Genomic DNA, 27,451 nt, shown 5'->3' with positions numbered 1-27,451 from the left:
TTCAGTAAAAGCAAAATCTGAAAAGTGGGATTTTAAGGCCCGTTTTAGAGTTATGGCTACAAATTACACATCAAGATTATTCTTAGCTTGTTATAATGGAGTGCCCTTGGAAACCTTAGCAGTATGACCACTGAATACATTGTCACAATTTTAACCAAGAAGCTTAATACCCTGAAAATGTTCCTTGACAGTGTAGTGTGGTCCTCCCTGCACCCACCCATCCAGCCCTAGTATACAGAAAGGCTGACTTTCAGGAAGATTTTAACAGATGCCTGAAATTTTGATGAAATGCTCTTTCAATTTTGAGTTCATTTGGCCTTTTTAAGACTGATCATGCTGTTCAAAAAATACTAGTGCTTCAGAGAAAATAGCTTTGGGGCTGGGGTACAGAGAACAGTTTTAAATCATTGCCAAGTTTTCAGATTTTTCATAAGGATTTTTTGTTAATTTTTGAGCAAATACTTTTATTTGTTTTAGTCATCACAAAGAGCCATCTGATAACCAATAAAAATAATGCTGTGATGCTGGCGATTACATCAGTTATGATTTGCTGATAACCCAAGTAGCTTTGTATTATATCAAGGCTGTAATTTTCATTCTCAGTGATGTGAATAACTGATAGAAGATTAACCACACGCAAAATAAGTAATGAAGGAGGATCTCATTTTGTGAACAGCTTAAAATGATTGAGGGGACACTATTTGAAGATTATTTATGTTTTTATCCTTTGAAAAGAAAATTGTGTAAATTATTTTAATTACTTAAAAAGTGTAGCATTGTGGCTGATATGCTGAAAACCTACAGTATATTAGTTAAGGGCAATCACTAATTCAAAGAGATATTCTGTAGCAGTTTTCTCAGCCCTGGCTGCAAATTCGAATTGTCACCTGAGAAGCTTCCAGAAAAATTAAATATTAAATAAAAGACTCAGACATTGGTATTATGTTTAAAGCCAATGTGAGACCAGAATTGAGAACCACTGATGTATGACTAAGTAATAAATTTAAGTCAGCCAACACTTGGAAAGGATGGAGAGGTGAGCTCTTTTTCAGATCCCGTGTCAGCTTTTATAATGACAGTCTTCTATTGAGGTCTTTATTTTCCCTCAGTTCTTATTGAGTCACTGGTCTAGAGGCAATCAAGAAAAGTATACTCCCAGTAGCTATCTGTGTTTTATGACTACCAAAGGTATAGGATATTAAGATAGTACTAGTTGAATAACTACCATTTCATACTCTTGATTTTTACTGAGAAACTATGTGTTGGTATATAAATCACTTACTTGCCTTTTTCAATTACAATATTCAGTTTATACTATGGTGGTATGAATCAAGGTACTAAAGGGTGATTTTTATCTTAAGAAAATTAAATTACTTTCTCTTTTAATTCATATAACTATACTGTTAATATTTTCCCATGCTTTTATTATAATGTATGATGTGTCATTAAAATAGAATTGGTGCCAGCATATTTAAATTTTTTTTTAATGCTTTTCCTAAGGACATTTGGATGGGAAGCAGTTCAACACAGAATGGACTCTAAATAAATTAAAATTTGTTATGAGGTGGTAGGAATCATATACTCCCACTCAGGCTACATTGTGTGCCATCCAAATGGGAATTTTTTTTTTCTGATTCCTACTTGGAGTTGCTTGCTTTAGCTAAGACAGCTCTGTTATTCAAAATTAGAGGAACTAAAACCACGGTTTTAACACTCTCCATTGGCAGCAACTGGAAAATTACAGTGAATTTACACATGAGTTTAGCATTGACATTTTTATGCAAACCATACATTGTAAGTTAGAGCAAATTCTACCAGAAATTGCAAGTTCATAAGATTTTAGGGTGAAACAAGCATGGAAAAGTCATCTGTTTCAGCCATACCTGCCTGGGCTGAGGAGACTTTGCCCTTTTTTGAAAAATCCTCAGAAGTGGACATTTTATAACTTCTCTTAGGTCACTATTTCATCAACTCACAGTGATCACTGCCAGGAGCTGCCCCTGCCTGCAAACCTGCACAGCAATTTCAATCCATCTTCTCCAACTTAATGGAGATAGAGTTCACTTAGGCCTTTTCAAAAGAGATTAGAGAGATAATGTATGGGGGAAGCTCTTAGGAAAGCTGCAAATCCTATTCAAATGTAGGGAATTCATAAAAATAATCATGTTCCTGAAAAATTGCATTATGCGTGTTCCTTTCATTTGTTCTCTGGAATGTTGCTTCCTGCCAGAAAAGAAAGTTGAAGACGTTTCAGGATTGGGAAAGTACTGGTTCAGTTGCTTTTAAGTTAATCAGTGGCCATGTTAACTGAGGGGAACAATCTATATTGGCAGTGCAGGAAACATCCTGCGTCACTGACCCTGTACCTCTTTTCTGTTTCATATTACCACTTTCCATTTGGAGAATTATCTGAGAACTGGCATAAAAAGTAGCTGTTCCTGATGACTGGTTAGCCAGAGACGGGTAAGATTCCTCAAGGGAGGAACAACCTAAGACAGGCACAGTCGCAGGGGGGAGATCAGGTGAGAAATTGGGGATCAACAGAGGTGAGGCTTAGAACCTCACCCCCCATGTTTTGAGAGAAATCTTCTGCATCCGTGGATGTTTTGTTGCCCTTGTCTAGCTTGGATTAATACTTAGTCTAGAGGCACACACCTGATCATCTATATTTGCCCTCTTACAGCATTAAACTATGTTTTCCACCTTTATCTTGCATCTACCTACCACTTCAGCATTTTATTTAAAAATAATAATAATAATAATAAGGGAGAAATGTGGGATTCACATATAAATCAAGTATAAAAATCAAACGAATAATCATATTTGACCTGATTGTTTATAGTTCATGATGCGTGATCAAAACTGAAAGTTTCTGTGATGACTGCCCTTGCACTGTTCACCATGTAAGAACTAATTCACTATGTAAGAACTTGTTCACCATGTAAAAACTTGTTCGTTATGCTTCAGAAGATCGGAGACTGTTGAGAATTAGGCTTGGGGTTGATTAATGATTGTGCATTGAGTCCCCTATACAGAATTTTATTGTTGTTGACAACCATATGATCAATAAATATGAGAGATGCCCTCTAAAAAAAATGTAGCTGTTCCTTAGTATCAAGGTTCCTCAAAAAACTAAAAATAGATATACCGTTTGACCCAGTAATTTCACTCCTAGGAATTTACCCAAAGAAAGCAAAATCCCTGATTTGGAAACATGCATGCACTCCTGTGTTTATCACAGCACTATTTGCAATAGCCAAAGTATGGAAATAACCTAAATGTCCATCAATGGAAGAATGGATAAAGATGTGGTACATACACACAATGGAATATTATTCAGCCATAAGAGGAAAAGAAATCCTGCCCTTGGCAGCAGTATGGATGGATCTGGAGGGTATTATGCACAGTGAAATAAACGAGATGAAGAAAGACAAATACCATATGATTTCATTTATTTGTGGAATATAAAAACGGAACAAAACAGCAGTAGACTCATAGACACTGAGAAGTGACTAGTGGTTGCAGGGAGGGGTTGGGGCAGGGGAGGGAGATAAAGGGGCACAGTAATTCGCAATTACAATATAAGTTGATCACGGGGCACTGTTGAACCACTGTGATGTACATTTGAAACCAACATAACATTATATATTAACAATACTTTAATAAAATATAGTAATGATTTTTAAAAAGTAGCTGTTCCTTATTTACTCTAAAGCCACTTTTGCTTGTGTGGAAAACCAAACAGCCATATAAATATTGACGGTTGAAAATTGCAGTGTTTATATGGACTTAACAATTTCTGTAATTCAGATTGGTATGTTATAAGGTTTGGGTCTATTGCAGAGACTGTAGTGAGACTAACTTGTAACAGAAGGGCAGAGGTGGGGTGAGATGATAAACTATACTCTGAGCAGATGTATTAACTTTCAGTTTACATTTTGCAAAATGGGTATTGTGGAAAATTTAGTGCTCTCATCAGTAAGCTGTGTCAGATAGTGTATATTACAGTTGAAACAAAGAAGTCAAACCCTAAATCAAAATGTATATAGCTGCCATTCTGGTGAAGTTATTGTTTACTGGTTTCCAGGAACTGTTTAAAAATTTACCTGCTAATCACCGACTCTTAGCATGCAAATGACCTTATACAATCGGTTGTTCTAATGCCCTGTTTTTGGACAGGTGGGTAAATAGCTAAACTGTCTAGCGCTGATGCTTAACTGACTTTTTCAAGATTGCCATGGATAGAAAGAGATTCCCACAAGCTCCCTTAGCCTATACCAGGGTAGATTTCCAGAAGTTACCCTTACACACAATCTAAATCTCTCCTATTTCAGTTTATTCCAGTTACTTTTCAATTGATTCCCTATAGATTTTAAGGGCAATACCCCACTAAATAATATTAAATACGTTTAAATGAAAATAGGCAAAAGTCATATCTGTACTTTGGGGTGATTTTTAGTTCTTTTAACAGTCATTTTCCCAATAATTTCTATATAAGGTACAAAAATTCAGACTGAAATACTTCTAAACATAGACATTTGGAGAGCTTTGCAAGCTCTAAGTAGTGTTGCTTAAAATGATTTTTTTCAGGATAGAGATTTACATCCGTGACCTTTAAATAGATCATTGAAAGGAAGGAAAATATTTGTGGCTACACATTTTACAACATTTTAGGTTAGGGGATTATCTTTTTTAAAAAAATAATGGAAATATATAAGTGGATATTGGTTTCTATCATACTTTACTTTTGACTTAAATATGTGGTTGTCTCAAACATAGTACCATCAATGGAGACTATCCCAAATTTATATGAAAAAGTGTATTATCCTAATTTAAGATAAGAAAACAGTGAAGCCTCAGTGAAATAAAAGTGAGGTAAACTAGAGCTCAGCCTTAGAACATCTAGAGTCAGCGAATCTACTTTTTAAAACTAAAAGAGGCTTTTGAGATATATTCTGTGAAATAAGACTTGAAGTAATTATGTTTACAAATAATTTTCAATCTGCTTTCTGCTGACTGGTAATGTAATTGATGTGGTTTTCCTCAATAGTTATATAATATTCCCAGTTTGACCTCTCCTAAGTTAGTGTTACTGTGACGGTGGTGATTGAGATTCTGTGAATGAAAGAAAAATGACAGGCAATAAAAATACTGTTTCTAAACATTTAGAATTGCCATGTTGGCCTCAGAACAGTTGACTAAGGGAGCAATTTTTACTAATCTTCAGTAAGTCAGCAGCTAATAGCTTAGTTAGTGTAGTTTGAATTTCCTAACAAGGTTTTTTCCTCTCCCTACTACTCACTCTCTCTAGACTGTAGCCATATATACTTAGACAAGAATTCTGAGCTTGGTAGAACATGGAGAAATGTGATGAAAAACTGACTATTTTCCTCTTTCTCTCGGTCAGTGTGCTGGAGAAGAGAAAGGAGTTGGTACACGCACAGTGTTTGTTGGCAATCATCCAGTTTCAGAAACAGAAGCTTACATTGCACAAAGATTTTGTGGTAATAGAATAGTTTCATCTAAGGTAAGTTTTTAAACTTAATATTCATATACTGAGCCAGATAATGAACTTACTTATAATATTTGTGTTTCAGAGGAATCTGGTGCATTTATATATGCATACGTGGATGTGAACTTATACTAATCATATACTGTAGTGATTATTCTACCAAACGGCCATTTTTTTAAAGCATCATTTTGTCTCGTTATAGTAGAAATATCATTGACTTGTTTTCCATTATGATTCACAGCACCCATTGATTATACATATTACTTTAAGCCTTAAAGTGTGTTAAAAGTAGAATTATTTATTTGCTCAAAATTCCTGAATTGCCCTTATATGGATGGACTAGATTGTAAATAATTTACATTTTTTGGGAGAGTGCTATCCAGAATGATATTTGTATCTCTTTCTGTTCCATAACATACCTTCTCCAGTACACTCCTAGGTCCTAAAGAGTCCGTTCTGCTCAGTATGCTACTTGAGCAGTTAAGAGTTCAATCACTCTTGCTGTGTCACCATCTGAATAATTGTCTTATTTTAGCCTAGTGTATTGCCAAGAGCAGTGGCCTGAAAGTCTGAAGACCTGTTTTTAAATCCTGGCCTGACCATTTACTAGCTGTGTGACCTTGGCCAAATTACTCTCTGAGTCCAAATGTCCTCATCAGTGAAATGGAGCTGATGTTCCATAAATGAAAGCATTCTTCATAGTTCCTAGTATCTAGCAGTAATTATTCATTCCACAAACATTAGTTTGTTAATCTTTATCTTTGGCTGAGCAGGTTGGGTGCTAGCTGCTAGATGGCTGACCAGGTTAGGTGCTAGGTGTTAGATTGCTTGCCCACTGCCGTCTCCTGTAGCATGTCACAGATCTTGGTAATTTCCTCACTTCCTCATGCAACCTGGCAAGGCAGATTTAAAATGGTGACAGTTGGTTCACTGCATGTTTCCAAACACCTAGGACCTGAATCACAAAATCATGTCATTCCTTAAAAAATTTGCTGTTTAGTTTTCATACATGTGATTTCTCTTTATGTAGTGATGTAATACAGATTATGCTTAGGTTAGAAGATTAGTATGTAAAGTATAGACAGATGTGAAAACTATGTTGCCTAATGAGCACATCTATTGGCCTATAGAATATTCTGAGTATATTTGGGTAAATGTCTCTTTTCTGTTAATCTTTAACCTTATGACAGAAAATACATCCTCAGTCAGAAGGCTCTATACCTGTGCCCAAGATAGTGAATAGTCCTTTCACTGAAAATTGTGACTCACACTGTTGTATACAACAAAACAATCAGCAATAGTCCTTTAACTCAGTATCATAGGCTTGTAGAAATGAAAGATCCTAAGAGGGCATTTTGTTCAACTCACTGACTTTACCGATAGAGAAAGCAAACCCAGAGAAACTGAGTTAGTGACATGGTTACCAAGCAGTTAGTGAAAAAGCCAGGAGCAGAACTGCTTTATAAGGTCTAGTGGCTCTGAATAAAGAGCTTTTTTTCTCATCACTGTGCTGTTTGGGCTCCTTCCTCAGTTTCCTCTCTCCTTTTGCATCAAATGAAATATAAAATATTTTCTGGGAAGTTATTATTTTCAATAGTGTCTTATGTGAAAGGTGGTAAAGTGGCATATTGATGGGATGGTAAAAGTAATTTTTCATTGAACTAGTGATAATCCTTTTTTGTTAGGATATATGTTGTATTTTCATAAAAGAACATGTAGGATTCATTTTAATTCTTGACTTTTTTGTATTTAATAGAATAATTTTCATGTTTTATCTAATTTCAGTGTTGCCATAGGGAAAACAATGCAATATGATATTTTTTTAAATGGTCAGGAGCTCATGGGGCAAATAAGGATTGTTTCTAAACAGATTTGCATATATATCTTTGTATATGTACATACGTTTTACAAATCAGAATAAAGTGAACATTTCTGCATCAATAGACTAACGAATCTCTTTTTTCTATGTATTATATGTTTGTAGTTTTTCTAGTTAACTGCTTATTAACTGACACACTTTTTCATTAAAGCATTAGAGGTGAAAAAGGAAGTAATAGTATACTGACTTCAGAAAAAATGAAATCTTAATACAATGAGTAATTATAAGAGGATAGTGTACAGTGTAGTGGTAGAAGTTTCATCCTTGTATACAGAAGACCTGATTTTGAAGTTAGAGTAAGTCGTGTAACCTCCCTGTGTTTTGATTTTCTTAGCTGTAAAATGGAGATTCTAACAGTACTTACCTCATAGGATTATGGTGAGAATGAAATAAAGTAATCCACAGAAAGCATTCAAGCACTGGTTTGGCACATAGTAACAACTCAGTAAATGGTAGCTGCTATTTTTATTTTTGTTTCTTTAATTACTGTTTTTACAGTTTTGAGTACTACTATTGATTTACTCAGTCATATGTGTTTTGAATGTATGGAGTGTGATCTCTCTTAAAAGTAGGCCATCAGGTCCATCCTGAGAACAACAGTTTCATAATTTGGACTATTTTTTCCTCACATTGTCTTTTGGCTGTTTGTGTTTGTACCAGAATCTCTTAATTAAAGAAATGTACACCTTATAGAATATGTTAGCTGCCTTCCAGCTTTGTAGGAAGTGTTCATTTCCTTTCTCAACCCCTTAGTGATAAAAATAACTTTTTCTTAATTGGGTGAGTTTTGTTTGTTTACAAATGCCATCAATAATGCCAGTGTAAACCCTGGGAATAAGTTGTTAATGCACTAAAGATAAACACTTTGACCTACTTTAAATTTTACTCATAAAATTAGTGTTCTTTTCTTCCTTTGGGAACACAATACTTTCTTTAAAAGAACTTGTTTTCTGCAGCCTTTCTACTTTAATGCACTCTGCCAGGGACCTTTCGGAATGACCAGAATTTTGTAACTGGTACCAAACTTGGAAATCCCCTTCTGGAGCAAAGAATATTGATTGCGTCCTGCTAGGATCTTTAGGATCTTTATCTTTCTGTACTACACTTTTTTTCTTTAAAAATCCTGAGCTTCATCTTGAAGGCCTTTCAGAAGGATAAGAATCAATGAACTCCACCTAACTCTTTGAAGGTATGCCCTGGGTTAAATTTAGTACCAATATGTGAAAGAATGTCTTGGATTAAGGTTTCAAGACTGAAATTACACTAGCATTTTTACTCATTTTAAATATCAGAATTGTTACTAGACTTTATTAGACACCTCTTTGAGTCTTAATAAGCTCCCTGAAGGTGCCGTCTTTGCTAAGTTCCTAAATCCTCATGCAGTGGTGTCCTGGTAACTCTTTTTTGCTCTTATGAATTATGGTGGAAAAGTGTGATGCTTAAAAAAAAGAATGATCTGCATGACATTGGCAATGAAAATAAAAGTAGACTTTATGGTGCTCAAAATTGGGTTTATTGCTTACATCAAGGAGAGTTGATAATAAAATGGATACAGTAATTAAGCAAAGTGAACAGTTACTCAAGCTAGAACTCTACTTATTTACAACTGGGGGCTTATTACCAATTAATATTTTTTATTAAGGTTTTATTGATATACACTCTTATGCAGGTTTCACATGAAAAAGCAATGTGGTTACTACATTCACAAATATTATCGTGTCCCCCCCATGCCCCATTGCAGTCACTGCCTATCAGTATAGTAAGATGCCACAGAGTCACTATTTGCCTTCTCTGTGGTACACTGTCTTCCCCATGAACCAACCCCCCACACCATGTGTGTCAATCATAATACCCCTTAATCCCCTTCTCCTTCACTCCCCACCCACCCTCCCCAACCCCTCCCCTTTAAAAACCACTAGTCCCTTCTTGGAGTCTGTGAGTCTGTTGCTGTTTTGTTCCTTCAGTTTTGCTTCGTTGTTATACTCCACAAAAAAGGGGAAATCATTTGGTACTTGTCTTTCTCTGCCTGGCTTATTTCACTAAGCATAATATCCTCCAGCTCCACCCATGTTGTTACAAATGGTAGGATTTGTTTCTTTCTTATGGCTGAACAGTATTCCATTTTGTATATGTACCACCTCTTCTTTATCCATTCATTTACTGGTGGACATTTAGGTTGCTTCAGTATCTTGGCTATTGTAAATAGTGCTGCGATAAACATAGGGGTGCATATGTCTTTTTGAATCTGAGAAATTACATTCTTTGGGTAAATTCCTAGGAATGGAATTCCTGGGTCAAATGGTATGTCTGTTTTTAGTTTTCTGAGGAATCTCCATATTGCTTTCCACAGTGGTTAAACTAGCTTACATTCCCACCAGCAGTGTAGGAGAGTTCCCCTTTCTCCACATCCTCAGCAACATTTGTTGTCCTTGTTTTTTTCAATACTGACCATCCAAACTGGTGTGAGGTGATATCTCATTGTGGTTTTTATTTGAATTTCCCTGATAGTGATGTGGAGCATCTTTTCATGTGCCTGTTGGCCATCTGAATTTCTTCTTTGGAGAATTGCCTGTTCATATCCTCTGCCCATTTTTTAATCGGGTTATTTGCTTTTTGGGTGTTCAGGCGTGTGAATTATTTATATATTTTGTGTGTTAACCCCTTGTTGGATATGTCGTTTACAAATTTATTCTCCCATACTATAGGATGCCTTTTTGTTCCAGTGATGGTGTCCTTTGCTGTACAGAAGCTTTTTAGTTTGATGTAGTCCCATGTGTTCATTTTTGCTTTTGGTTTCCTTTCTCAAGGAGATGTGTTCAGCAAGAAGTTGCTCATGTTTCTAATCAGGAGATTTTTGCCTATGTTGTCTTCTAAGAGTTTTATGGTTTCATGACTTACATTCAGATCTTTGATACATTTTGAGTTTACTTTTCTGTATGGGGATAGACAATAATCCAGTTTCATTTTCTTGCATGTAGCTGTCCAGTCTTGCCAGCACCAGTTGTTCAAGAGGCTTTCATTTCCCCATTGTATGTCCATGGCTCCTTTATCATATATTAATTTACCATATATGCTTGGATTTATATCTGGGCTCTCTAGTCTGTTCCATTGGTCTGTGTGTCTGTACTTGTGCAGTACCAAATTGTCTTGATTACTGTGGCTTTGTAGTAGTGCTTAAAGTCAGGGAGCATAATCCGCCCTGCTTTATTCTTCCTTTTCAGGATTGCTTTGGATATTTGGGGTCTTTTATGGTTCCATATGAATTTTAGAACGATTTTCTCTAGTTCATTGAAGAATGCTGTTGGTATTTTGACAGGGATTGCATTGAACCTGTAGATTGCTTTAGGCAGGGTGGTCATTTTAACAATATTAATTCTTCCTATCCATGAACATGGGATGTGTTTCCATTTACTGGTATCTTCTTTAATTTCTCTGATGAGTGTCTTGTAGTTGTCAGAGTATATAGGTCTTTCACTTCCTTCATTAGGTTTATTCCTAGGTGTTTTATTCTTTTTGATGCAATTGTGAATGGAATTGTTTTCCTGATTTCTCTTTCTGCTAGTTCATCATTAGTGTATAGGAATGCCACAGATTTCTGTGTATTAATTTTGTATCCTGCAACTTTGCTGAATTCAGATATTAGATCTAGTAGCTTTGGAGTGGATTCCTTAGGGTCTTTTATGTACAATATCATGTCATTTGCGAACAGGGACAGTTTAACTTCTTCTTTACCAATCTCAATGCCTTTTATTTCTGTGTTGTCTGATTGCCGGGGTGAGGACCTCCAGAACTATGTTGAATAAAAGTGGACAGAGTGGGCATCCTTGTCTTATTCCTGATCTTAAAGGAAAGGCTCTCAGCTTCTCTCTGTTAAGTATGATGTTGGCCATGGGTTTGTCATATGTGGCCTTTATTATGTTGATATACTCGCCCTCTATACCCATTTCATTGAGAGTTTTTATCATGAATGGGTGTTGAATTTTGTCGAATGCTTTTTCAGCATCTATGGAGATGATCATGTGGTTTCTGTCCTTCTTTTTGTTGATATGGTGGATGATGTTGATGGATTTTCTGATATTGTACCATCCTTGCATCCCTGGAATAAATCCTACTTGATCATGATGGATGATCTTTTTGATGTATTTTTGAATTCTGTTTGCTAATATTTTGTTGAGTATTTTTTCAACTGTATTCATTGGGGATATCGGTCTGTAATTTTCTTTTTTTGTGGTGTCTTTGCCTGGTTTTGGTATTAGGGTGATTCTGGACTCATAGAATGAGTTTGGAAGTACTTCCTCCTCTTCTACTCTTTGGAAAACTTTAAAGAGAATAGGTATTAGATCTTCACTAAATGTTTGATAAAATTCAGCAGTGAAGCCATCTGGTCCAATGGTTTTGTTCTTAGGTAGTTTTTTGATCACCAGTTCAATTTTGTTGCTAGTAATTGGTCTGTTCAGATTTTCTGTTTCTTTCTGGGTCAGCCTTGGAAGGTTGTGTTTTTCTATAAAGTTGTCTATTTCTTCTAAGTTATCCGGTTTGTTACCATATAATTTTTCATAGTGTTCTCTAATAAACCTTTGTATTTCTGTGGTGTCTGTAGTGACTTTTCCTTTCTCATTTCTGATTCTGTTTATGTGTGTAGATACTCTTTTTTTCCTTGATAAGTCTTGCTAGGGGTTTATCTATTTTGTTTATTTTCTCGAAGAACCAGCTCTTGCTTTCATTGATTCTTTCTATTGTTTTATTCTTCTCGATTTTATTTATTTCTGCTCTAATGTTTATTATGTCCCTCCTTCTACTGACTTTGGGCCTCATTTCTTCTTCTTTTTTTAGTTTCATTAATTGTGAGTTCAGACTGTTCATGTGAGACTGTGCTTCTTTCCTGAGGTAGGCCTGTATTGCAATATACTTTCCTCTTAGGCCGGCCTTTGCTGCATCCCACAGGTTTTGCAGTGTTGAATTATTGTTGTCATTTGTCTCCATATATTGCTTGATCTCTGTTTTTATTTTGTCATTGATCCATTGGTTATTTAGGAGCATATCGTTAAGCCTCCATGTGTTTACGGGCTTTTCCGTTTTCCTTGCATAATTTATTTCTAGCTTCATACCTTTGTGGTTTGAGAAACTGGTTGGTACAATTTCAATCTTTTTGAATTTGCTGAGGCTCTTTTGTGGCTTAGTACATCGTCTATTCTTGAAAATGTTCCATGTGAACTTGAAAAGAATGTGTATCCTGCTGCTTTTGGGTGGAGTATTCTGTAGATGTCTGTTAGGTCCATCTGTTCTAATAAGTTGTTCAGTGCCTCTGTCTTCTTACTTTTTCTCTGTCTGGTTGATCTGTCCTTTGGAGTGAGTGGTGCATTGAAGTTTCCTAAAATGAATGCATTGCATTCTATTTCCCCCTTTAATTCTTTTAGTATTTGTTTCACATATGTAAGTGCTCCTGTGTTGAGTGCATAGATATTTATAATGGTTATATCCTCTTGTTGGACTGACCCCTTTATCATTATGTAATGTCTTTTGTCTCTTGTGACTTTCTTTGTTTTGAAGTCTTTTTTACCTGATACAAGTACTGTAACTCCTACTTTTTCTCCCTATTGTTTGCCTGAAATATCTTTTTCCATCCCTTCACTTTTAGTCTGTGTATGTCTTTGGGTTTGAAGTGAGTCTCTTGTAGGCAGCATATAGACAGGTCTTGTTTTTTTAATCCATTCAGTGACTCTACATCTTTTGATTGGTGTATTCAGACCATTTACATTCAGGGTGATTATTGATAGGTATGTACTTACTGCCATTATACGCTTTAGATTTGTGGTTACCAAAGGTTCAATGGTAACTTCCTTACTCTGTAAGAGTCTAACTTTAACTCATTTAGTATGCTATTACAAACACAATCTAAAGGTTCTTTTTGTTTTTCTCTCCTTTTCTTCCTCCTCCATTCTTTATGTGTTAGGTATCATATTCTGTACGCTTTGTCTATCCCTTTTTATTACCTCTGGTGACAGCTATTTAACCTTAGGAACACTTCCGTCTATAGCAGTCCCTCCAAAATACACTGTAGAGATGGTTTGTGGGAGGTCATTTCTCTTAGCTTTTGCTTATCTGGAAATTGTTTAATCCCTCCTTCAAATTTAAATGATAATCTTGCCGGTTAGAGGATTCTTGGTTCGAGGCCCATCTGCTTCATTGCATTAAATATATCATGCCACTCCCTTCTGGCCTGTAAGGTTTCTGCTGAGAAGTCCGATGATAGCCTGATGAGTTTTCCTTTGTATGTGATCTTTTTTCTCTCTCTGGCTGCTTTTAACAGTCTGTCCTTATCCTTGATCTTTGCCATTTTAATTATTATATGTCTTGGTGTAGTCCTCCTTGGGTCCCTTGTGTTGGGAGATCTGTGCACCTCCATGGTCTAAGAGACTATCTCCTTCCCCAGATTGGGGAATTTTTCAGCAATTAGTTCCTCAAAGACACTTTCTCTCCATTTTTCACTCTGTTCTTCTGCTGGTACCCCTATAATATGAATATTGTTCTGTTTGGATTGGTAACACAGTTCTCTCAGTATTCTTTCATTTCTAGAGATCCTTTTTTCTCTCTGTGCCTCAGCTTCTTTATATTCCTCTTCTCTAATTTCCATTTCATTTATCATCTCGTCCACCATATCTAATCTGCTTTTTAAACCCTCTAGTTTGTTCCTCAGTGACTGGATCTCTGTCCTAAATTCGTTCCTGAGTTTCTGAATATTTTTCTTTACCTCCAGGAGCATGTTTATGATTTTTATTTTGAGGTCTCTTTCAGGAAGATTGATTAGTTCAGTCTCACTCGCCACTTTTTCTGGTGTTTTTGAGATTTTTGCTTTGAACCAGGTTCCTTTGAGGTTTCATATTTGTATGTGGCACCCTCTAGTTCCCAGAAGCCTTACTCTCTGGAACTGCTCAGCCCCTGGAGCAATTTCAGGGGTCACAGGGGAGTGGTGCTGGTGCCTGGGGGTTGGAAAGAACTATTTCTTGCTTCCTGGTTGCTATGCTGTCCCAGTGCCAGAACCATTGGGCTGAACACACAGATGTAAACCTCTATGCTTTGCATTTGTAACTGCTGTAGGTGGAGCTTCCCTCTGGCTGGCCTGACACCAGGGCAGGGTTTGCCGGTTTGTGAGCCAGGTGCGGGCTGGCCGGGAGGAAGGCACAGGCTGTGTATCACAGTAGGGGGCCTTCGAGCTGCATAGCCAGTTAGGGGGATGGAACGCCTGAAGATCGTGAAAGTTCCCAATCTGCTTGGCCGAGTGCACCCAGACAATTTTGGGTACCTGTCCTTTCTCCTGAACAGTAAGCTCTGTGCAATTCTTGCCCCATTAGCATCCCTGTTGCTTTTAGGAAGTGTCTTAGACTGCCCACCCAGATCAGCCGGATATGGATCCCTGTTTTCCACAAGCAGCTGGAATCTCAGTCTCTCCAGGTGTTTCACTTGTCTTAGCTTTCCAACCCCACTAATCACCAGAGCACCATGCAGTGTAGGTTTGTGGTCCCGGAGCACATCTCCAGGGCTAGGTGTTCAGTAGTCCCAGGCCTTCACTCCCTCCCCACTCTGTTTCTCTTCCTCCTGCCAGTGAGCTGGGTTGGGGGAAGGACTTGGGTCCTGCTGGGTCATGGCTTTGGTACATTACCCTGTTCCGTGAGGTCTGTTCTTTTCTCCAGGTGTGTGCAGTCTGGCACAGCCTTCTTTCCTGTTGCTCTTTCAGGATTAGTTGTATTAATTATATTTTGTATTATATGTAGTTTTAGGAGGAAGTCTGTCTCACCTCTCACACCACCATCTTTAATCTCAGTCACCAATTAATCTTAAAGTGTATTTATTTTGTTCCATTGCATCCAAATCCTAGTAGTTAGAATAAGTCCATGCTCCTTCTGATAGCTCATTTGCAATTGGCTATTAATTTTAATAGTTACTTTAAATAGTCGCTACATCTTTTAACTGCTCTCTTTTCTCTTTTGATGTATTCAGACACATTAGAACAAGTTAATTGGGGCTTTAGCTTTCCCATCAGCATTTTTAATGGTAAATTGTAAATGTTTTGGACTTTGGATAAAAACAAGTAATGTTCTAAAGCTTTCTTTTGTTTAAATTAAAATAACAGACTCTGGAAGCTGAGAGTCACTTCAAACTCCCTCCTTTGAATTAAGAAAGTTAATTCTTAGCAGCTCAAGACCTGATTTAGGAAAAAAGAGGGCATTAGGCAGTAGTTTCCTATAAAGGGAATAACCAGAGTTCCCAATTAAACAGTTCATTTACTAAGTTAAAACATTGGTAAATGAACAGTGAGGGCCTAGAAACAACAAAAATGTTCCCCTTTGATGTGTTAACACCCCATAGAGGACTCTAACAGTCCTTTATGTTTGTTTGTTTAATTAAAATTATCTTAAGTAACAGAAGGGTCAACAAGACAGAAGTTCAACAGCTAGCCTATTTTTGGGGTTTAGCTTATTGTTTTAGAAAATTGATCGTAATTGGGACAATTTAAATGCTGATCTGGACTATATCAGCTTTAATGTGTCTGAATCAGTGGTTTTGATCCCTTTTATTTTGGGTCATAAGTTACCTTGGGAATCTGATGAAAAGTGTGTACTCTCTTCCAAATGATGCACATCCACACACAATTCTATACTTCATTTTGAATGGGCTTCCTGGAAAATTTTCATGAATCCTGGGGTAAGAACCTTGGAGGCTGGCTGTTGGTTGTAAGTTGTAATGCAGCTGCTTCACTGAATGTTTGCCTCCACTCATCTTCATTCTTGGGATTCCCTGAACCTTGAGCCCATAAGCCTTTCAAAGAGGAATTAGTAGTAAAATCCCATATGCTGTGTCGTACTCTGTGACTTTGGCCTTTCAGCTACCTTACCTTAGTTAATGGCTATTTCTTCACATCACAGAGATACTTGGCATGAAGACCATTCAAGTATAAATTTAGATAGTTAGTTTAGGAAACATTTCATTCTGGTTTCTGGTCTTCTTTAGTAAGACATCTAGAAATTCAAACTTCTTGTGATTTTTAAATGACCCACTCTTTGAGCTTAAGGTATCAGTGAGAAGCAAATTTATGCAATTCAACAGTTGGTCCAAGAGTGCTGTCCTCTTACCCATGTGCAATTTAGCATTTCAACTTTTACCTATTTCTAGGGTGGTGTGTGTTGTTTAAAGTGAAAGCTCTCTATGACCCAGGGTTTATGTGTATACCTCAGCTGTCATGGAGGTGGGAGGTCATGATAGAGATGGAGTTATATTGGCAATGTTGAACAAGACTCCAGAGGTTGGCTGAGCCAAAGAAATTAATTTATTCATTCATTCATCCAACTGATTTATTGGTTGTCTACTTTGTGTCAGGAATTGTGCTAGGTGTTGAGGGAAAAGAAAGAAAAACATAACTAGCCTGTCCTTACAAAACTCATTGCCTATTCAAGGAGAAACTTTTAATAAAAGGTACCCACAAAGATAATTATTCTCTGTCATGAGTGCTATTAATGAAGTATAGGATAATATGAGAACACATAACAAGGAACCTAACTTATATCGGGTCAAGGAAAGCACAGATATAGGATGGCCTAGTTGTAATGCTCATAGTGAAAACCTCATTCCTGAAAAAGGTGTTTATATAGCATACCTCTAAGTATATGCTTATTCATAAGTACAAGGTTTAGGTTTAAACATGTTTTCAAAGTTTGTGACAGTCTGGGCTCCTGTGAGTTATTATTATTAGGACTTTTTCAAGCTTCCTTTCTAATAATACCTTTTTTCTTCCTCCCTAACAGTATACACTTTGGAATTTCCTCCCAAAGAATCTGTTTGAACAGTTTAGAAGAATTGCAAATTTTTATTTTCTCATCATTTTCCTTGTACAGGTAAGAGCTTCATAAACAGCTACTCCACTTTTAGAAACTTTCTTACTTCAAGCAAACTTTCAATCCATTTCTAACCTGTGATTGAAAAGATGCTTCAGGGCTTATTTTAAAGTATTTAGTTTTTAAAAGTACTTTTTAAAGTTCTCACACTACATTTCAAGATTTATATGATTTTATATATTTCTAAAGTAGCTTTTTTACTAGAAAAGTTGTTGAGACTTTGTTACTTTTTTTAAAAACTTCCATGAACTTCAGATCTTTGTTCATCCTAGGAGAACATATATCATATGTCATTAAATATAATGGTCTTTATCAGAATTGAAAATAGTTCAAATTAAAAGTTATTTTGTTAAACACCAGTTTCAGCTCAATTGAAAATTTATCACTTTTCTATGTGATAACAAGTTTTGCTGTTCCTCATTTGTTTACTTTAAGGGCAAAAGCCTAGTAGATCAGTCTGCTTTTCTGTGTTCTTGCTAATGTTTGCGTTTTAAATTTTAGACATTTTAAATTGCCTCTTCCATCTTTAAGTCTATAAGCCATTAAAATCTCTCCCTCACCAAAATTACCCCCTTAATATTTTACTACAGTGAAAGTACTTTTTTTTTTCTCATTTCATTTTTTTTAAATGAAGCAGAAACATCCCAGTAAAATTGCTCAAATGTTTTGTTGATGTTAAGTGGTTCTGCTTATCTGCTTTGAGGCTTTGAGTAAATGGTGCTGTAATTGAATTTAGCCCTGCTATTTAAAATCAGTCTGGGTTGTACTATGGCAAAGAGTCAATGTCAGTCTTGAATGATGGGGCATTTGAAAAGGAGCTCCTCTAGATCCACGGTAAGATGCCATACAGAACAGCATAAAATAAACTACATAGAGGATTATGCTCACACAAGTCATTCCACTTGGCAAACAGTGCATTTCAGTTGAATTCAGCACACATACCAAGCACCCACTTTGTGCCATGCAGTAGTCCAGGTAACAAAGATTTTAGCAGGTATGATAGATCAAGGTACAGCTTTTCTGTTCTTAAGGAAGTTATGTTGAAGACAGTCATGTGTCATTTAATTTAATGTTGTAAAAGTTCTAAGAGTAGCATGAACAAAATGCTATGGTTCAGTGGAAGTTATTTTTTTCTACCCAGGATGAGCTTGAGAAGGCTTTAAAGAATAGGCAGTCTCTGAACTGAGCCTTGAAGGATTAGAGGGAGTTTACCTGGTGAAGAATGCCGAACTGGTATCTCAGTCTGTGCATGGAAGCACAGAGCCATGCAAAAGCCTCTGTGTACAGACAGCATAGGATGTGGGGTAGGAGAAGGCTTGGTTGGGGGTTAGAGATGAGAGTCAATGAGTTGTGAGAGCAGATAGAACTCATAATTCTCTCTCTCTCTCAGTTGCTCTCTTCCAGTATTTCCTGTTGTAGTAAACAACAACATCCACTCAAACATGTTAGTAGGCACTTGGAAGACATTTTAATCACCTCTTAGAAGAAATTCCTTGCCAGTCCTGTCATTTTTGCCTCTTAAGTATCTCTGAAAGCTCTTTCCATGTGTGCCGCTACCACTCTTATCTAAGCCATCATGTTTTTTTTTATCTTTTACCCCAGTTGACAGCAGTAGCCTCCTAAATGGACTCCCTGCCTCCACCCTTGTTCCCTTGCATTCCATTTTCCACCAAGCAGTGAAAATGATCTTTTCAAAATGTCATTCTGTTCATTTGACCTCTCTCCCTGCCTAAAAGCTTGTTATTTCCCACTGTTTGTGGGATAAGGAAAGAACTCTTATCCTCCTTCATCTGGCACCTATCTCCCTCTCCAGCCTCATCTCACACCACAGTCTTGCCATTAGCTTCTTTTATTTCTTTATGTACCACATTCCCTCCTACCTTAAAGATTTTGTATACACTGTTTACTAGGCCTGGAAAGCCCCCCTTCATCTAGTTAACTTCTATTTACTCTTCGGGTTTCAGTGTTTCATTTGTTTTAATTTCCTATTTTCCCTGTAAGCTGCCAGCTTTATTAGGGTAGGGACTTTTCACCATCTTGCTTAAAGCAGCGTCTCTCGACCGTGACTGAAAATAGCACAGATACTGACAGAATGTTTCTCAACAAATAAATGGTAAATGAATGGCTATATTTCAGTAAAGGGGTTAATTTAAGCTGGGATGAAAGTAAGCCTGAATTTAAAACTTTTTCCTTAAACTAATTAGTTTGTGGATTTCTTTTGTTTTAATGAAAGTTAATGTTCAACCTGCTACCAGAATATATCTGCATTTTTATCTGAAACATTAGTAGCATGTAATTGCTGCATATGAATTAATGGTTCATATTCATTTTACAGTCAATTTAATTTCTTTACCTAGGTCACAGTAGACACACCAACTAGCCCAGTTACCAGTGGACTTCCACTTTTCTTTGTTATAACTGTTACAGCCATCAAGCAGGTAACTTTCTTAATTACAATTAGGCCTGCATTTCAGTCCTATATAGTTTGAATTTCATTGTCAAAGGTTCTTTTCATATTTATATAGATTGGGCAGTATCCTTGGTGGATTTAATTTATATCTGGTTCCTATTAGAAACATAGTAAAATGGTTGTAAGGTATATCCTTAATTTCTTTGCTCTTTTCCTCCTATTTGTGTATAGGGATGTAACCCTTAAAGAAAGCAGGTAGAAGGTGCAACTCAGTCAGGAAATGAGAGGCTTGTTTTTAATGTACGTTAATTTTCTCAGTTTGGTGTGTCTGTCTGAAAAATTCACATTCTAGGGGACTTTTTTTGTTGTTGCCTACAACATAGAACTTAGAACATAAATACTTCAGTTCCTTTTTTTTTTCTGATGTTGCCAAAGGGCGTTGTAGGTAGAGGAAACTTTTATTCTTATTTCTTATCAAAGTTGACAAAAAACACAGTTTGTGATGCTGTTGTCTTTGAAGTATTTTGAGCATTTTATATGAGAGTACATTTGAAAAATTCCAGATGAAATTGAAAATAGAAACTGGAGGTAGAGGAGTGGGTTAGCAATGTTATCATGTACTGGGACAATCCACAGGACCTAGCTAATTACAGAATGTACTTTTAGACAGTACTTAATCAAAGTGCTGTAAAAGTGTCCCAGAAAACTTCCAAAATGAAGGTCTGCTTACATTATTGGGAACAAGGTTGTCTTTTCCCCTTGTGTTATCTGGTCTTCTATCTTGACTACCAGGAACTACAATAATATTTTATCAAGTGTTTGGTTGCTAAATAAAGACTTTTGGAATGTTCTTTCCCCTTAGGCCATTAGGATTGTTTTCTTTAACATCATAGAATTGGTTATTCCCAGAATAGCCTGTATGGTTTTCAGAAGCTCTTACTAATTCATTTTACTTCTAACAGTAGTTCATGTTTGGACCTTTCTTTCCTCACTGATGTCACAGAAAATGCCATAGATAGTTTATAGCCTAGCATTGTCATAAAGAGGTATGGACAGAACAGGAATGAATATATAGCACCTAAGAAAAAAAGGGGAAAGCGATCAAAAGATTTTTCAAACAGTTATATTTGGAAAGGTACAGGCAGTATTATAAAGAAAAAAACAAAGTGATACAAAAAAGAGAGTTCATGTTCAAAGCAATGAATATCCTCCTTCCTTAGTTCTTTTGGCTTAAAGTTACTCTAGACAAAAAGCCCAAAGAAAAATGAGCCATTAGACCTTTCCCTGATTACCTTTAACTCTAAGAAAATGAATACCTGTTCATATTTTATTTTCCACTAGGTCGATGGAAATGTTTAACTGTTGATATCTAAAACTTACCAGAGATTCTCTGCCAAAATAATCCTATATTGCCTTTTCTATTCTCTGTCCCTGGGGAGGAATTATATTTCCTTAGAGATGAGGACTCCAACAGACTATTACAGAAGAATATATTTAAGTGACCTGTTTGTAAGAAAATATAAGCCAGAAAACAAATTTTCAAATTAAAAAGGAGAAAAAATTAACATTAACTTGGATGATGGTAGAATTTGAATAAAACATAGTCCTTCGTAGTTAAAGAATATTAAGGCTCTGATGCCTCTTTCCCCTGAATACTTGTCTGTAGAGTGGAGCAACCTTTTAACATAATAAAGCTATTTACCTAAGGGGTATTTTGAAAGCATAACTTAGTTTTTGCTGTAAAAATGTACAGTGTTGAAAAAAACGTGCAGTGTTGTCTCTTTAGCATTCTGAGTTGAAATTAATACTGTATAAATTTCTTACTGATGACTCGTGGAGGGAGTTAGAGAAATTTATTAAAACTTTAATTCATTATGTGAGATTGACTATAGTTATTTTTATCCTTCTAGGGATATGAAGATTGGCTGAGACACAGAGCTGACAATGAAGTCAACAAGAGCACTGTTTACATTATTGAAAATGCACAGCGAGTACGAAAAGAGAGTGAAAAAATCAAGGTACTAATTTTTATACTTCATTCTTTTCTATTGTGGTAAAAATACTATTTTAAAACATATTAAATGGCATTTAGTACATTCGCAATGTTGTGCAACCATCAAAGCTATCTAGTTCCAACATTTTCATCACCCCCAAATGATGACCCCATAGCCATTAAGCAGTGGTACCATATTCCTCCCTCCCCCAGGCCCTGGCAACCACTAATCTTCCTGTTTCTGGATTTATTTATTCTAGATATTTCAAATAAATGGAATCATATACTATGTGGCCTTTGGTATCTGGACCATTCATGTGGTAGCATGTATGTTTAATGACCAAATAATCATTTGCATGGCTATACCACAGTTCGTTTATCCATTCCTCTGTTGATGGACATTTGGATTTTTTCCACCTTTTGCCTATTATGAATATTGCTGGTATGAACATTCATATACAAATTTTTATTTGAACACCTGTTTTCAGTTCTTCTGGATATATACCTAGGAGTAGAATTGCTGAGCCTTTCTTTGTTTTAACTTTTTCATGAACTGCCAAACTATTTTCCACAGCAGCTGTACCATTTTATATTCTACCAACAATGTATAAGAGTTCCAAGGTATTACTATTTTTTAATATTTTAGGCAATTTAACTTTTTGTTCAAATTAATCATTACTTATTACCCAATAAGATCCCTGTCAATAAGAGTTTGGACTTCTCTACATCAAATGAAATTCTTTTCCCAACAGATTTTATTTTAATTAATAATAAACTTTACTTTTTAGAGCAATTTTTGGTTTACAGCACAATTGAGCAGAAAGTACAGAGTTCACATATATATACCCCCTGTGTCCACACAGGTACAAACTCCCTCACTATCACCATCCCCCACCAGAATGAAACATTTGTTATGATCAGTAGGCCTACACTGACACATCATTATCCCCCAAAGTTCATAGTTTACATTATGGTTCACTCTCCTACATTCTAGGGGCTTAGAAAAATGTGTAATGACATGTATACACCACTACATATCATACAGAATTGTTTCACTGCCCTAAACATCCTTTTGCTTTATCTACTCATTCCTCTCTTCCTCCAACCCCAAGCCACCACTAATCTTTTTATTGTTTCCATGTTTTTACCTTGTCCATAATATCACATAGTCAGAATTACGCAGTATAACATTTTCAGATTGACTTCTTTCACTTAGTAATACGCATTTAAGTTTCCTGCATGTTTTTCCATGGCCTGATAGCTCATTTCTTACTAGTACTGAATAATACTCCATTGTCTGGTTGTATCAGTTTATGTGTTCACCTACTAAGGACATATTGGTTGCTTCTAAGTTTTGGCAATTATGAATAAAGCTGGAGTAAACATCGATGTGCAGATTTTTGTGTGGACATAAGATTTCAGTTTATTTGGGTAGGTACCAAGGAGTGTGATTACTGGATTGTATGATAAGAGCATGTCTAGTTTTGTAAGAAACTGCCAAGCTGTCTGCAATGTGGCTGTTCCATAGAGCATTCCCATCAATAGTGAATGAGTTCCTGTTGCTCCACATTCCTGGTCAGCATTTGTTGTCAGTGTCCTGGGTTTTAGCAATTCTAATAGGTGTGTAGTGGTATCTCATTTTTGTTCTAACTTGCAGTCCCCTAATGACATGTGTTGAACATTTTTTCATGTTTCCTTGCCATCTAAGTGTCTTCTTTGGTAAGATACCTATTCAGGTCTTATGCACATTTTTTAGAGTGCTCATTTTCTCATTGTTGAGTTTTAAGAGGTTTTTTTTTGTATATGTTGAATTACAATCCTTTGTCAGATGTGTGTTTTACAAATATTTTATCTGAGTCTCAAGATATTATTTGTTTTTATTTTGTTACCATGGAAAAATATTAAATTTACCATCTTAACCATTTTTAAGTGTACGGCTCAGTAGTGTTAAGTATATTCACATTATTATACAACAAATCTCTGAACCTTTTCCATATTGTAAAACACTGAAATTGTGCCCACTAAGCACTATTTCCCCTTTCCTCCAGTCCCTGGTAAATATCATTTTACTTTCTGTTTCTATGACTTTGACTACTTTAGCAAGATTCATCCGATGAATGGAATCATACAGTCCTTTTGTGACTGGCTTATTTTATTTAGCATAAAGTCTTCAGGGTTCATCTATGTTGTAGCATATGACAAGATTTCCTTCTTTTTAAGGCTATATAATATTCCATTGTGTACATATACTACATTTTCTTCATTAATCCATCTGTTGATAGACATTGGGATTGCCTCCACCTCTTGGCTATGTGAATAATGTCGCAAGTAAACTGATATCTCTTCAAAGTCCTGCTTTGAATTATGTTAGATATTTACCTAGAAGTAGAATTGCTGAATCATATGGTAATTCTATGTAAAATCTTTTGAGTAACTCCCGTATTGTTTTCCATAATGGATGCACCACTTAGCCTTTGCACCTAGAGTGCACAAGAATTTCAACTTCTTGAAATCCTTTCCAGCATCTGTTGTTTTCATTATTTTGATGGTGGTCATCCTGATGGGTATGAGGTGATATCTCATTGTGGTTTTGACTTGCATTTCCCTAGTGATTAGTGATGTTGAGCACCTTTTCATGTGCTTATTGGCCATTTGTATATCTTTGGAGAAATGTCTATTCAAGTCCTTTTAACATTTTTAAAATGTATTTGTTTTTGTTTAATTGTAGAAGTTCTTTATATATTCTGGATATTAAACTCTGATCAGATAAATAATTTGCAAATATTTTCTCCAATTCTATAGGTTGCCTTTCACTCTGTTGATTGTTTCCTTTGGTGCAAAGTTTTTAGATTTCATTTATTCCTATTTCTAATTTTGATTTTTTTTCTGTGCTTTTGGTGTATGTCCATGAAGTCACTGCCAGATGCACTATCCCAAAGCTTTACCCTCATGTTCTTCTAGGATTATAATAGGTTGGGTCTTACATTTAGGTCTTAAAATCATTTTGAGTTAAGTTTTTTTTGTTGTTGTTGTTGTTGTTTTTTTTTTTTTTTAGATAATTATTTTTTATTGAAGGGTAGTTGACACACAGTATTACATTACATTAGTTTCAGGTGTACAACACAGTGATTCAACATTTATATACATGATAATTCTAGGTACCAGCTATCACCATACCAAGTTGTTACAATATTTTGACTATATTCCTTATGCTATACATTACATCCCGGTTACTTATTTATTTTACAATTGGAAGTGTGTACTTTTTTTTGGTTGTTGTTGTTAGGGCATCTCTCATATTTATTGATCAAATGGTTGTTAACAACCATAAAATTCTGTATAGGGGAGTCAATGCTCAATGCACAATCATTAATCCACCCCAAGCCTAATTTTCGTCAGTCTCCAATCTTCTGAAGCATAACGAACAAGTTCTTACATGGAGAACAAATTCTTACATAGTGAATAAGTTACATGGTGAACAGTACAAGGGCAGTCATCACAGAAACTTTTGGTTTTGCTCATGCATTATGAACTATAAACAGTCAGTTCAAATATGAATACACATTTGATTTTTATACTTGATTTATATGTGGATACCACATTTCTCTCTTTATTATTTTTAATAAAATGCTGAAGTGGTAGGTAGATACAACATAAAGGTAGAAAACATAGTTTAGTGTTGTAAGAGAGCAAATGTAGATGATCAGGTGTGTGCCTGTAGACTATGTGTTAATCCAAGCTAGACAAGGGCAATAAAACATCCACATATGCAGAAGATTTCTCTCAGAACAGGGAGGGTGAGGTTCTAAGCCTCACCTCTGTTGATCCCCAATTTCTCACCTGATGACCCCCCTGCGACTGTGCCTGTCTTAGGTTGTTCCTCCCTTGAGGAATCTTACCCGTCTCTGGCTAACCAGTCATCTTCCGGGGCCATACAGGGAAATGTTAAGTTGGTAAGTGAGAGAGAAGCCTTATTGTTTGAAATGGTTAGCTTTTTATTTCTTTGCATATTTATGCCCTGTGGCTTCTATGCCCAGCATTTGTCTTGAGGTATCTTTACCACTTGGAGGAGTTATGATACTCGGTAAATTTGATATGAGGCACGAATTCTATTTAAGAATTCGTTGTAATTAGGAAGGAAGAAGAAAAGCTATAGAAGTAGCAGGCGGGAGAAAACATGGGAAGATTGATTATTTCTTTGACATATCTTCTTGTAGAGTAACTTCAGCATGTATAGATTTTAAGCTACTACTTAAATTGCGCACACACATTAACATAATAGGAGTATAGTTACATAACCAAAGCATACCTGTAATTACCAGCCATCTCCAGTGAAACCAAGAAAACCAGTTAGGCACCCTAGGCATTTGTGAAAACTTATCAATGATATGATGGTTATTATCTAACTGAATTTGAATAGTTTGAGAAAAATCAGACAAATTAAAACAACCCATTCCTGGGCACTGTTCACATCCCATATGTTCTTTTAACAGTAAATAGTCTGTAGTTGTAAGATTTTGGAGCGCTACAATTTGCACTTCTCCTAATTCTTGGTTGAGTTCCAACAGTATAGATCCAGTCAAATTTGTTGTTGAGTTAAGTTTTATATATGGTGTAACATTAAGAGTCCAACTTCATTCTTTTGCATGTGGATATCCAACTTGTCCCAGCACCATTTGTTGAAGAGACTGTCCTTTCCCCATTGCACAGCCTCAGTTCCCTTGTTAAAAATCATTTGGCCATTTTTGCAAGAGTTTATTTCTGGATGCTATTAATTGGTTTATATATTTGTCTTCATGCCAGTGCCATACCACCTCAATTACTGTTCCTTTGTAGTATGTTTTGAAATCTGGGAGTATGAGACCTCTACTTTTGTTCCTCCTTTCAAAGATTAAGATTTGGCTATTCAAGGTTCCTTGAGATTCCATATGAATTTTAGATTGTTTTCTTCTATTTTTGCAAAATTGCCATTGGTATTTTGATAGGAATTCCATTAGAAATTGCAGATTTAGGTAGTATAGATATTTTAACAATATTACATCTTCTAATCCATGAATATGAAATGTCTTTCTTTGTATTTTCTTTGTGTTATCTTTGTTTTATTTTAGCAATGCTTTGTAGCTTCCAGTATTGAGGTCTTTAACTTCTTTGGTTAAGTTTATTCCTAAATATTTTGTCCTTTTTCATGCTATTGTAAATGGGATTGTTTTCTTTATTTCCTTTTTGTATTAGTCATTGTTGGTGTATAGAAATGTAACTGATTTTTGAGTGTTGATTTTATTTTAAAAAGTGAACTTTGCTGAATTTGCTTGTTCTAATATGTTTTTAATAGAATCTTCAGGGTTTTTTGCACATAATGTCATCTGCAAACCAGGATAATTTTACTTGTTCTTTTCCAGTTGTATGCTTTTTCTTTATTTTTCTTGTCTAATCGCTCTAGCTAGAACTTCCAGTACAATGTTGAATAGTAGCACTAGGAATAGACATCCTTACTATGGTCCTGATCTTAGAGGAAAAGCTTTCAGTCTTTCCCCATTAAGTATAATGTCAGCCACGGACTTCTCTTTTATGGCTTTTATTGTGTTGAGATCATTTCCTTCACTTCCTTCTTAATTGAGTGTTTCTATCATGAAAGAGTGTTTAACAGTGCCAAATACTTTTCTGCATCAATTCAGATGGTCATTTAGTTTTTGCTCATTGTTTATGTGCTCATTATGTATCACATCGATTGAGTTTTGTTTATATCATTGCATCCCAATGATAAATC

General features: G+C 35.9%; 1 protein-coding gene across 8 annotated transcripts in view; it reads left to right on the top strand.

Moving 5' to 3' along the window:
* ATP11C (ATPase phospholipid transporting 11C) overlaps positions 1-27,451 on the top strand; it is a 204,714-nt gene that overhangs the window by 104,345 nt on the left and 72,918 nt on the right. For 7 of the 8 annotated variants that reach the window (XR_005025386.2, XM_036888186.2, XM_036888187.2 and 4 more), the window contains 4 exons: positions 5,408-5,527; positions 17,192-17,281; positions 19,639-19,719; positions 21,602-21,709. Coding sequence is in view for 7 of the 8 variants with exons in the window: in XM_036888186.2 (XP_036744081.2) it covers positions 5,408-5,527; positions 17,192-17,281; positions 19,639-19,719; positions 21,602-21,709 (399 nt within the window). In the remaining variant the exon portion in view is untranslated. Of the gene's footprint in view, positions 1-5,407; positions 5,528-17,191; positions 17,282-19,638; positions 19,720-21,601; positions 21,710-27,451 lie in introns of those variants that run through there. The other variant, XM_036888191.2, reaches the window with a different exon arrangement.

Source organism: Manis pentadactyla, chromosome X, assembly GCF_030020395.1.
Source record: "Manis pentadactyla isolate mManPen7 chromosome X, mManPen7.hap1, whole genome shotgun sequence".
Lineage (NCBI taxonomy): Eukaryota > Metazoa > Chordata > Mammalia > Pholidota > Manidae > Manis > Manis pentadactyla.
Note: the sequence above shows the minus strand (reverse complement) of the source record. Positions and strands in the feature narration are given on the sequence as shown.